We start from the raw sequence: 13,297 nt of genomic DNA, 5'->3' as shown, positions 1-13,297 counted from the left end.
GGTCAAGAATGTTCTTCAAACCAATCGCGTCCAGTTGTGACCCGGTGACTTGGCACATTGTTGTCTGTAAAAATTCCATCGTTGTTTGGGAACATGAACTCCATGTAAGGTAGAAAATGGTCTCCAAGTAGCCGAACATAACTATTTTGAGTCAATGATCGGTTCAGTTGGACCAGAGGACACAGTCCATTCCATGTAAGCACAGCAGACACAGTTATGGAACCACCACCAGCTTGCACAGTGCCTTGTTGACAACTTGGTCCATGCCTTCGTGAGGTCTGTGCTACACTCGATCCGTACCATCAGCTCTTGCCAACTGAAATCGGGGCTCATCAGACCAGGCTGCGATTTTCCAAACGTCTAGGGTGCAAGCGATATGCTCTCGAGCCCAGTAGACGGGCAGCAGGCGATGTCGTGCTACTAGCAGAGGCGCTCTCGTCGGTCGACTGCTGCCATCATGCAGTGTTGCTGACAACTGTATGCAAACACTGCTGCTCTCGGTCGTTGAGTTGACGCCGTCGGCCACTGAGTTGTCGTGTGAAAAGTAGTGTCTGTATCTCGCAATATTGGATCTCGCAATATTGGACACTCTAATGATTTCCGAAATGGAATGCCTCATGCGTCTAGCTCCAACTACCATTCCGCATTCACAGTCTGTTAAGTCCCGTAGTGCGCCAGTAATCACGTTGGCACCCTTTTTACACGAATCACCTGAGTACAAGTGACACCTTCGCTGGTGCACTGTCCTTCCGTACATTATGCGGCCGCTGTGGACGAGCGGTTCTAGGCGCTTCAGTTCGGAACCGCGTTGCTGCTGCTACGGTCGCAGGTTCGAATTCTGCCTCGGGCATGGATGTGTGTGATGTCCTTAGGTTAGTTGGGTTCAAAAGGCTCTGCGCACTATGGGACTTAACTTCTGAGGTCATCAATCCCCTAGAACTCTGAACTACTTGGTGTTGTCTTCAGTCCTGAGACTTGTTTGATGCAGCTCTCCATGCCACTCTATCCTGTGCAAGCTTCTTCATCTCCTAGTACCTACTGCAGCCTACATCCTTCTGAATCTGCTTAGTGTATTCATCTCTTGGTCTTTTACCCTTTTACCCTTCACGCTGCCCTCCAGTACTAAATTGGTGATCCCTTGATGCCTCAGAACGTGTCCTACCAACCGATCCCTTCTTCTAGTCAAGTTGTGCCACAATCTCCTCCCCAATTCTATTCAATACCTCCTCATTACTTATGTGATCTACCCATCTTATCTTCAGCATTCTTCTACTACTTAAACCGAAGTTACCTAAGGACATCACACACAACCATGCCCAAGGCAGGATTCGAACCTGCGACCGTAGCGGTCGCGCGGTTCCAGACTTTAGCGCCTAGAACCGCTGGGCCACTCCGGCCAGCGGTTAGTTACGTGCACGTAGTCCTAAGTCTAGGGGACTGATGACCTCAGCAGTTGAGTCCCATAGTGCTCAGAGCCATTTTGTTTCTCGTTACATATAATTTTAAACAAAAATTATATACACAGCAGTTTGCTGTTTTGTCTTCTTCCTCGCAGTCGATTTGTGAACTGAAAACAGGAATGTTGTATTTGTGGCTTTTCGGTTTATGATTAGACTACTACTATGCAGTGTGAATCGTCGGAAACTTCGTAGCTAATCCTACCCGTTCGCAGATTAAAACTATGCAAAATTCTGTCATTGTAGCTACTATCCTCCTATATGCAGCTCTTTCGCATACCCCATTATGTAAGTGATCCCAACCAATTTATCCATTAATTTTAAGTGACTTCAGTTCCCAATCAAAGTTTCGTTTGCAGTAACAATGAATAAGATCAGAGGGGGGAGGGGCTGAGGAGGAGATGTACAGAGGGGGAAAGGGAAGAAATGGACATGCACATGGAGAGGAGGGGGTGGGAGCAGCAGATGGAAGGAGAGCGGCAGATAGGGTGGGTGTTGGTAAGAGAGGAGGTGGTGGCGGTGGAGGAGGACAGAAAGACCGGCGGGAGGGGGGGGGGGGGACAATTAGATTAGGACGTAGATCCGTACATATTTAGCAGTTGCGAAGCTTTGCCGGTTTCATTGGTAATGGATAAAATAAAAACTCGGCAGCAGAGCGCTGACTTGCCTTGTTGGCGAGGTTGCTGACTTGCTTCTCCATGGCGACGACGACCTTCTCGACGTAGTCGCTGGGGTCTGGCACGCCAGGTCCGGAGGACGCCTGGTCGCTGGCGTCGTGCAGCTCCGTGCTGGCGGAGGCCAGAGTCCGGTTGAAGTCGTAGCGCAGCTGCGCCAGCGACGACGCGATGTCCTCCAGCCGGTGCGCGCTCGAGCTGGCCATCGCCGCCTGCCGGACAGGGGGCGTGTCCCTCAGTAGTAGTAGTAGCACGCACACGCACGCGCGCTCACACCATAGCGACTATAATCGAGTGTCAGGTGGAGTTTGTGTCTATGTCCTGAACTCAGTCTGTAGTGAGACTGTGCCCCCTCAAACCCCTCTAAGCTGTGGCTGTCAGAATAACTTCGCAGAAAATAATTGTATGCAATGTATATCTCCCAGATGGTGCAGCCCCCATGAGAGTATTAGCTGCATTGATTGATCAACTCCCTAAACCTTTCCTACTTTTGGGAGATTTTAGCGCCAATAACCCCCTGTGGGTGCCGTGCTAACTGGCCGAGGTAGAGATGTCGAAAATTTACTGTCCCAACTCGACCTCTGCCTCTTAAATACAGGTGCCACCACACATTTCAGTGTGGCACATGGCACATACTCGGCCAATGATCTCTCCGTCTGCAGTCCTGGCCTTCTCCCGTCTCTCCATTGGAGAGCTCATGACGACCTGCGTGGTAGTGACCACTTTCCCATCGTAGTTTCACTCCCATGGCCCCATGCCCACGGACGCGTGCCCAGATGGGCTTTAAGCAACGTAGACTGGAAAGCCTTCAACTCTGCTGTCACCGTTGAATCTCCCCCCCTCCCCCCACATGCTGCCATCGATGTTGTGGTTGAGCAGGTCACTACAACGATCGTTTCTGCGGCGGAAAACGCGATTCCTCGCTCTTTAGGTTGTCCCCGGCGAAAGACAGTCCCTTGCTGGTCGCCGAAAGTCGCTGAGGCAATTAAGGAGTATCGGCGAGCTCTACAGCGACATAAACGGCACGCTGCCCTAGAACAACTAATAACTTTTAAACTGCTCCGGGCCCGCGTTCGCCGGCTTATAAAAGACAGAAACAGTTTTGGGAGAGATATGTCTCGACCATTGGGTGCCATACGTCACCTTCCCAAGTCTGCATTAAAATCTGACGTGTTTTTGGGTACCAGACCCCAACAGGTGACCCTGGCGTTAACATAAATGGCGTGTTAAATACCGATACAAACGCAATTGCCGAGCACTTTCCTGAGCACAACGCTCGAGCCTCTGCGTCGGAGAATTACCCCCCAGCCTTCCGCACTCTCAAACGGCGGATGGAAGGGAAACTCCTCTCGTTCGCTACACGCCACAGTGAACCCTATAACGCCCCATTTACCGAGTTTGAGCCCCTCAGTGCCCTTGCACAGCTCCTGGTCCAGATCGGATCCACAATCAGATGCTTAAACATCTCTCGTCTGACTACAAGCGTCATCTCCTCGTCATCTTCAACCGGATCTGGCGCGATGGCGTCTTTCCATCGAAATTGCGGGAGTGCAATATCATACCAGTGCTCAAACCCGGTAATGACCCTCTTGACGTAGACAGCTATCGGCCCATCAACCTTCCCAACGTTCTTTGTAAGCGGCTAGAACGTATGGTGTGACGGCGGTTGGGTTGGGTCTGTGAGTCATGTGGCTTACTCGCTCCATTCCAGGGCGGTTTCCGCCAGGGTCGCTCTACCACTGATAATCATGTGTCCCTCGAGTCTGTCATCCGAACAGCCTTTTCCAAACGCCGACACCCTGTTGCCCTCTTTTTTGATTTACGAAAAGCTTACGACATGAATTGTCGTCATATCTTTGCCACATTATTCGAGTGGGGTCTCAGATTTTTATCCACAATTTCCTGTCGCTCCGTACTTCCCGTGTCTAGGTTGGTGCCTCCTATAGTTCCCCCCATATCCAGGAGTATGGAGTCCCTCAGAGCTCTGTATTGAGTGTATCTCTATTTTTAGTGGCCATTAACGGCCTAGCAGCAGCTTTAGGGCCGTCCGTCTCACATTCTCTGTATACAGACAACTTCTGCGTTTCGTGCTACTGCTCCAGTACTGGTGTTGCTGAGCGGTGCCTAGAGGGAGCCGTCCACAAGGCGCAGTCATGGGCTCTAGCCGACGGCTTTCAGTTTTCAGCTGCAAGGTCGTTTGTTATGCACTTCTTTTGGCAACGTTCCGTTCATCCGGAACCAGAACTTTACCTTAATGCCGGTCTTCTCAATATAGTGGAGACATATCGACTCTTAGGACTGGTTTTCGACGCCCAATTGACTTGGCTTCCTGACTTTCGTCAGCGTAAGCGGAAGTGCTGGCAGCACCTCAATGCTCTCCGTTGCCTGAACAACACCAACTGTGGTGCAGATCGCTCTACGCTGCTGCAGCAGCTCTATAGAGCCCTTGTTCAATCCCGCCTTGACTATGGGAGTCCGGTTTATGGTTTGGCAACGTCCTCAGCGTTGCGCTTACGCGACCCAGTACACCACTGTGGCGTTAGACTAGCGACGGGAGCTTTTAGGACGAGTCCGGTGACCAGGGTCCTGCCGGAGGCAGGAGTCTCTCCATTGAAGGTTAGGTGTGCACAACTAGTCGCCAGTTACGTTGCACACGTTCGTAGCTCTCCTGCGCATCCGAATTACCGTCTCCTTTTCCCACCCAAGGCGGTTCTTTCCCGCATCGGCGGCTCAGGTCGTGGCTTACAATTGTTGTTCGCTTCCGATCGCTTCTATCCGAACTGGAGTCCGTGCCTTTACCACCTATACTCTAAGTCCATTCACGAACGCCTCCATGATGCACACTTAGGCCACAGCTTTGTCTGGTTCTTTTGCATGACCCTAAGGACTCAGTTACCCCGCGGCTCTTCGCTCTCACTTCCTCCCGATTCCGGGGCTCTGAAGTGGTTCACACCGACGGCTCGATGGCTGATGCCTTGTTGGCTTCGCCTACGTTCACAGGGGCCATATTGAACAGCGTTTCTTGCCTGAGGCTGCAGTGTTCTCACTGCAGAGTTGGTGGCTATATCCCCTGCTCTTGAGCACATCCGTTCATGCCCTGGGGAGTCGTTTTTTCTGTTCTGACTCCTTTAGCAGCCTCCAAGCTGTCGACAAGTGCTACCCTCGCCATCCTTTGGTATTCACCATCCACGAGTCAGTCCATGCCCTGGAGCGGTCCAGTCATTCAGTGGTGTTTGTGTGGGCCTTGAGACACGTTGAAATCCCAGGCAACGAACTTGCTGACAGGCTACCCGGAAACCGCTTCTGGAGATGGGCATCTCTGAAACTGAGCTGCGTTCGTTGTTTCGCCGCCATGTTTTTCGGCTTTGCGAAACGGAATAGCGTTACCTCAGTAAGCCCAATAAACTGCGTGTCATTAATGAGACTACGAATGTGTGGAAGTCCGCCATGCGGGCCTCTCGCAGGGAGTGTGTGGTTCTCTGCCGGCTCCGCCTTTGCCACGCTTGGGGCACCCACGGCTGTCTGCGCCGTGAAGACCCACCTCAGTGTCGGTGTGGCGCCCGGTTGACAGTGGCCCATATTCTGGTGCACTGTCCTACCTTGACTGCCCTGCGACGAAATCTTCGGTTACCGGACTCGAAGCCGCTAATTTTTTTGACAGCGCCTCATGGGCTGATTCAGTTTTATACGCGAGGGCGGGTTTTATCATTTGATCTAAGTTTTCGCGCATGTCCTTTGTCCCTCTGTGCCTCCACCCTTGTGCTTTTAGGGGGGAGGTTTTAATGTGTTGGAGTGGCTGGCTTCTTTTTATTCTCGTGGTCAACCAGCCATGGTAATCTGCTTTCTTGTTTTAATCTTTTCTGCCTGTTCCTTGAGTGTTTCTGTGGTTTTATTTCCCTCATTTGTTCCTTGTAATGTTTCTTGGCTTTCTGTCGTTCTTGTCGTCTTTCCTTCCTTTTGGTCTTGCGCTTTACGTCTCGCTTGTTTCATTCTTTCCCTTTTATGTTTGTTTTACCAGGAACAAGGGACCGATGACGATGCAGTTTGGTCCCTCCCTCCACCGCCCCCCCCCCCCACCCTTTTAAACCAACAAACCAACCAACCAACCAACATACTGGAAACTAACGTATTACGCACAGACAGAATAATATATTTGAATTTCAGTTCACAGTAAGTACTGTATAGGCCACTTACCAGACGCAGATGGGTGTAAGCTGCAGAAGTAAATCACAACCACTAAAGACAAACTGAGTTTTCAAACTTCACTTTATTTTCTGAAACAGATCTATGAAGCGTCTAGCCGGCCGTAGCATGTGTTAGCATGAAACGTACATCAAAAGTGCCACTGTTGGCATTTCTTACTGAGTGCCTGTGGTGCTGCGTTTTTAATTCGGGGTTATGGAAGGTGGTTGCGTGACGTAACAGGCTTACACATTCAGTCTTCATTTACATACCATCAACTGTTATCTTTGTTATGCAATGAGAACGAAACTACCTTGTCTTACATCAATTGTCGATGGATTATATGAGTAGCGCATAATTAAAATTAAAGCTTGAAGACAAATGCATGCTGTCACACTGTGTTAGGCATTAAAATGCCGTCTGGGAGCAGTTTTTCCTCTGAATTTAATATCAAGCTGTTATCTTATATAACATAGCAACTGCATGAAATGATTTATTGCTCATAAACACGGTGTTGCCCAGACCGTCTCAGTTACTGCTGGACATCAGAATTGCTTTTGTGACAGTTTAATGACCTTAATTTATTGACACCTTGAAAGTATTTGTGAATCTCTTCGTAATAAAAGTTGGGTAGCGGCTAAGGTGCAATTAACAGTTTCCGTGTCGGATTTGTTGCTTAAAGTTCACTAGAAATTCAGATACTTACTCTTTTGCGTTATTCTGTGATAGTTAGAAAGAATGTCTTTCACCGGGAATAACTTAGACCGTGTTCGAAGAGGGAGAATTATTGTACAGAATGACTTTCAACAGTCGAAAGAACAGCTAACAGAAGTGCTCTTTGGCATATAAGAGTAATACTCGATTGTTACAAGCGTATTGGAAGATCATGGAAAGAAAAACTAGAACATTCTTTTCATTTAACCGTATTCTTTGCATGTGATAATTGTCTTGGATTTGTTCCACCGTTCCTCGTTATACAGTTCATCCAGTTTCAAAATTTACTCCTATAATCACGTTGTTCGCCATTGAATTTTGGTAGTGTGTCCATAAAACTGCGACTACAAGTTTTTGTTATTATTCAACAAACGAACTACTTGATAGCGTCTTTATTCGATTTCTTTTTTCTTTAGGTCCAACTGTTTACTTCCCCGAGTGTCCTATTTTTTTCGTATGTGTGGTGACGCATTTAAAATCAATGTTCAAATCGTCGCCAAAGGTAAGATCTGCATTGAGCCGACAACTAGGGCCTCTGGCTCAGAGTTGGCTGTGCACTCGTCTTACCGCTTATTGTTGTCGTTTTTCTGTCACAATAGTTGCCAGCATTGTAAGACATTTCTGTATACGCCTAGTTCTAATACACCATGGTAAATGTAATACTGTCCCATCCTGACTTCGACAGGGTGGTGTATTTGTACACCTTGTCTTTGTCCTTTTTAGATATTGTTACATCACTGTTCACTCCCTGTATCGTTTGTACGACTGCAGAGCATACTCAGTACTATCGTGGCCAGTTAACTTACTGTAATCATTGCAAAAAATAGCAATGTATATGTATTGTACTTGTAGGTTGATAACACCAGTGACTGAAACTGTTATCAGTCTCAAATTCTGTAGTAGAAGAAAGTATGTTGGAAATATCAGTTTGATAAGCCAAACCTAGGCCTGTTGTACATACGGAATATACCTGCTGCTGTTGACACGTAGTTCCTCTCACTCCGTACCACCTGGAAACCATTCTTTCGCACCTGAAACGATTCTCGTACCGCCACTCGTTACACAGAGGAGCTACAACTGTAAGCTACATAGAACTATAAATGGTGGTCTTCAACAATTGGGCTCATTCATTCATTCATGGCAAACAGAGTGTCAGCTCAGTTAAACGAGTTAATGGTCCATCTTAGGCCACTTTCGCCGACACCTTTAAAAATATATTAGATATTGTTTGCTTACCTTCAGTTTTATAGGTGGGTACTACCACAGCATATGTAGCATACATAAATGTCAGGAAAAATGCTTTGAGTCATTGACTGATTAAAGATAGCTCGAGTGTAATCATAGCAAATTCAGAACGAGATGTCAATAATCTCCTAGAAACATCTTCATAGCCAGTAGAATTAGTGTTACTTGGTGACTTGATTAATTTTGTAATTTCCTCAGCTCCTGACGAAATGCCTGTTACGAATGTCTGTTCGGTTTGTATGTTTGCAACTAAGGTATCTTGGTGGTTTATACAGTATCTGTTCAAATGAATATAATGCATCTGTGTTTGGTTGATTCTTAGTGGGCACAACGTTGGTGCCCAGTGTGTGGAAGTAATAATTCAGTTTGGTGACCAATAACTTGTACTTGTGTTGCAGAGCTATTTGCGGAGGGCTCAGTTTCGTTCAAATTGTTTCTTGTCTGTTTTGTTTTATAGTGTTCCAAATAGTTCTTGCCTTATCGTTGGAGTGTTTTTTTTTTACGTCGTGCGCAAGTTTTACTTCATAATAACAGACTGATTGATTTTACAATAATGTTGTTTTTCAACTCTTGACTATAGTTGTCTTCTAAATTAGGTAGAGTGCACTCTTCCTAGCATAAGACGCCTTAAGCGCAGGAGTTATCATTCTCTTGTCCTCACTTATTTTTGATTTTTACCATTATTTGTTTTAGAGGAACCAAGACTCAGTGTGCCGAAGGAATATTTTTGAGAAAGAGTTTTCCTACCAACACTACCTACTTCATAAATATCGCTCCCGTAATTTATCTCTAGGCACTATTTATGATCGTACAGTTTTTTACTTTTCTTCTGTGATCTGCTGTATGCGAAAGAACCCGAAATTTGAATTTTGCACTCAAATGTTTATACGAGTAACCACACAGAAATATCGCTAGGTGCGTCTTGAATCAGTGTGGCAAGTGGCTGCGAGCTGCGGGGTTTGGTTCGTTGTTGGTTCCATTAGTTTGCGGTTTAGCGGTGTCTGACTTGAAAGAGCAGCGTTTCTTTCTGAATTTTTTTTGTCAATTTGGGAAACTCGCACCAAACGTTGAAGCAAGCTAGTGGACAGACATAAGCATTTCAAAAACGGGTCTGCATCATTGACAACATCGCCGGGGAGTTTGCAGGGAACTTCAGTTCCTAATCGAATGAATCTTCCAGTGGGTCTCACTGTTCACGCTCCTGCTTGCAGCTGATGTGTAAGCTGTCAGAAGTTATACGACGTACATGCCTACGGCCATTCGCCCAATGCAACATGAAACGTGATTCATCTGAAAAGGTCACGCGTTGCCATTCAGTGGACGTCCGATAGCGGTATTGGCGCGTAAATTCCAGCCTTTGTCGCCGATGAATAGCAGAGAGCAAGGGCTCATTAACCAGGTGCCTGCTGCAGAGGCTCATATACAGCAGCTTTCGCTGAACGGTCTTGTAGAGACACTGTTTGTAGCCACTTGGTTCATTTGGGCGACCAGCTGCTCAAGAGATTCACGTTTATTCGCCCGTACACATCTCTGCAGCCATCGTTCCAGTTTTAGGTAACGCCATTTTGCCATGCACATTTAACCATGGCGGCACCTTTACAGTTTACAAACAGCCGTTTCGGAAGTGCTTCCACTCTTGATCCGAAAGCCAACGATCATGCAGTTTTGAACTTAAGACAAATTGCTCCGTTTACGCATTACGACAACGCCAGTACTGTCCACATGTGCAACATACTCCGCAAGCCACCAGATGGTGGTTCGCGCGTAGGGTACTTCGGATACAACTAAGTGACCGCCCCCTTACCATGCTCCACTCGCGAATGGTGCGTGGGAAGAATGATTGTCAGTAAGTCTCTGTGTTGGCTCTTATATCTCGTCGTGGTCATTGAGAGGCACATGGGCAAAAGTAATATCTTGTTTGACTCTCCGACAACTTCCTACTTCCTCTCACATACATCTCGCCAAAGACCACGGCGAGAAAATTCGACAAATAAGAGCGAATGCAGAGGCTCACCGACAATCATGTTTCGGACGCACTATTCGCGAGCTGAACAACGTAGGGGGTTATCACTTACTTGTACCAGAACCATCCGTTGACTATCATTAGGTGGCTTGCGGAGTTCCCCATCCTCCGAACACGCTGTATATACCCTCTACTGCTAGTGCTGCCATCTGCCGTCTGTGAGTGGTTATTGAACGTTGACGTGGAATGCAGGCGGTGGTCACATTAATGTGACTGGACCGTGTATATAAAAGACTGCCATAAGGAAATCGTTCCTCCTGGTTAGATGGTCAATAAAGATGTTCTAAGAAGGTGGAGGGAGCACATGAAGAGAAGATACCACAAAAGTGGCGTTCGAACGACTGGCTACTCAACCATGACAAAGCACTGTAGCGTACCGCCTACATTGTTCAGGATTGTTCGACCAAAAACAAAATTCCACTTTTTCGTCAACCAGCCACACTCACCAGATTGTGCGTTTTGTGGCTCCTTCCTCTTCTTCACGATGAAAACAGTGTTGAACGGCCGAACATTTGATTCGTGGGGAATATTGAAACGAAATATCAGAGTGTTTCAAAAGTGGCAGATACGTTGAGATAGGTGTATTCGCTATCAAGAGGACTACACTGAAGGTGATGGTACAGAATAAGATCTAAGCAAGACGTAATAATATTAAAAACAAAATATAAAATTGCACTCACAGTTCACCTCAAAAAGCTTATAATAAATACTTCTTTATTACAACAAGTCTGAGTCCTGATACCATCATCAGGTACATTACGATATTTAAAACGGCTAACATAGCGATGTAAAACCTGTGGCGTCACATAGCATAAAATTCATCAAATGTTATGTGTCAAGTGGTAAAATATAATGTACAGTCAGTAATAAAATGTCAAACATTGTTAGCCTTCGTTCTGCATTTTTTATTGACAGTACTTGGCAAGTGATTTACTATGTATTTTATGCTATTTGACGCCATAGGTTTTATATCGCCATGTATCGTGTTTTAAATGTCTTAAGATACCTGATAAGTCTGAGGACTGAAACCGGCTGTAACAAACTACTTATTTCCAGCTCTTGGTCGTAATGTACGACATTTTTTCAAAAATTTGCGGTCTGTGATGCCCTACCTTCACAATGTTTAGTAATACTTTTAATTATCATATTTCGAGAACTTTTGGATGCTACCTGCAATTGAAGGGAGGCACTGCACACTTATGTCTCCCTCGCTACTCTGTTCCCATCGCTTGCGTAACAGATTTTGACTGCGATGGTTTCTTCTTCTTCTGTTTGGACCGGCTGTCTCTGTTAGGGAGCTGCTGCGTATCTTATCATTCAAAGATATGGCCAGTGACGACGGCATCGCAGCCGTCAGCGTGGTTCTCAACGGACACCGAGGTGGGGTCGTAAGCATAGGCGCCCTAAAGCGGTAGTGGCCACGCCTGGAATCTGGCCTGCAGAGTTCTTATTCATTAGAGAATTAACACAGATTTCAAGAAATGTGTGCATAACCATGGGTTATATGGGATACAAAAAGCTAGTGTTTTTTTTTTTCCTGTAAAATTTAGTTCTCGTGGCGTGACACGTCTCGGAACTGAGCAACTCATTTATATCAAAAGTGGCAATTTTTGAGTGTTGGTCCGCCCCGGATAAATTCTGCGGACGCCCATGGTCGCCGGCTCTTACCACGGTGTCGTTGCTGCGTGCCTGGCAATCGTCGACGCGGCGGCGCAGGTCCGCGACGTTGACGCTGAGGTCCAGCAGGGCGGCGTCGGTGCTGGCGCCGGACTGCCGCCCCCGCACCGCCGCCTCAACACGCTCGCTGGCCATCTCCACGCTGGACTGCAACAGGCCGGCATTACGTAACAATGACGAAGGGCTACTGTAGTAGCTCCTCACAACACGAAAGTCGTCCCTCTAGTATTACTCGGCAAAGTGAAATGAAAAGCTGGCTGGTTATAGTAGAGAGAAATAGGTGGGAAGTTGGTCTAGCGAAAGATAACGTAGCACATGCACAGAAACCCATTCTCGTACTGCGCACTGGGCTATTCCATTGCTTTGTTCGGAAAGGGGGAGGGGGGGGGGGCGTGTCACTTGCCTGTCGCCCTCCAACTTCTGCACTTGGAGTGTTCTAATTGTTCTATCTTTACTATGTAGCATTCCAGCACAGTGTTAGCGCACCGTCTGTACATCATAAATTACAGTCCCCCAATGCGTTTTCCGGTCAGTATGTGAAGGCTAATCTCAGTAACTAATGTAAGGATTTTCGAAATGATAGGGCACACCAGTCAGTCGTCCTTTCCTTTAAGGCTTTATTAAAGCAAATCTAGATTTCGGCTAGTATCTTGCCATTATTAATGCACTATTTCATAGTTTCAAGACCTGTTCTAGTATGTCAGTCCCCTGTTGTTCGGGCTTCTGTCACAGTTCATTCTAGTCTTTAATGAATTGTGACAGAAACCCGAACAGCAGGGGACTGACATACTAGGACATATCTCGAAGCTATGAAATGGTGCGTTGATGAAGACTAGGCACTAGACGAAATTTAGATTTGCTTTAATGAAGCCTGAAAGGAAGAGAAAACGGATTGCTGTGTTCCATCATTTTGAAAGTAATATCACAGTCGTAGAGTGCATTCCACATTTCTAATGGAAGGTAACTTGATACTGTAAGGATTCTGTTACGGTTTTCGCTAATAAACAGACTTGCCCGAGCAAGATTTGTGTGTATGGTTTATTACTGCTATCCCAGATCCGCCGACAATGCTGGCCAAGCCAGTATTTGGCAAGCATGTACACAAACAGTAGAAACTCGTCGTGTGAGGGCGGGCATTATCTCGCTGAAATGTAAGCCCAAGATGGCTTGCCATGACGGGCAACAAAACGGGGCGTAGAATATCGTCGACGTACTGCTGTGCTTTAAGGATGACGCGAATGACAAAGAAAGTGGTCCTGCTATGAACTCCTGGTTATAGGGCCGTATGGCGGGTGACATCAGGTTGGCATCCCACAGCTGTCCAA

General features: G+C 46.8%; 2 protein-coding genes across 2 annotated transcripts in view; one reads left to right on the top strand and one right to left on the bottom strand.

Moving 5' to 3' along the window:
- The window catches only part of LOC126284775 (uncharacterized), a 652,584-nt gene that overhangs the window by 73,797 nt on the left and 565,490 nt on the right, over positions 1–13,297 (top strand). The gene's annotated exons all lie outside the window — the stretch shown is intronic.
- LOC126284774 (uncharacterized) overlaps positions 1–13,297 on the bottom strand; it is a 227,625-nt gene that overhangs the window by 32,267 nt on the left and 182,061 nt on the right. The window contains exons 4-5 of the mRNA XM_049983935.1: positions 11,964–12,119; positions 2,125–2,343 (exon numbers count right to left, since the gene is read on the bottom strand). Coding sequence (XP_049839892.1) covers positions 2,125–2,343; positions 11,964–12,119 — 375 coding nt within the window. The remainder of the gene's footprint in view (positions 1–2,124; positions 2,344–11,963; positions 12,120–13,297) is intronic.

This window comes from Schistocerca gregaria, chromosome 8 (assembly GCF_023897955.1).
Source record: "Schistocerca gregaria isolate iqSchGreg1 chromosome 8, iqSchGreg1.2, whole genome shotgun sequence".
Classification (NCBI taxonomy): Eukaryota; Metazoa; Arthropoda; class Insecta; order Orthoptera; family Acrididae; genus Schistocerca; species Schistocerca gregaria.
Note: the sequence above shows the minus strand (reverse complement) of the source record. Positions and strands in the feature narration are given on the sequence as shown.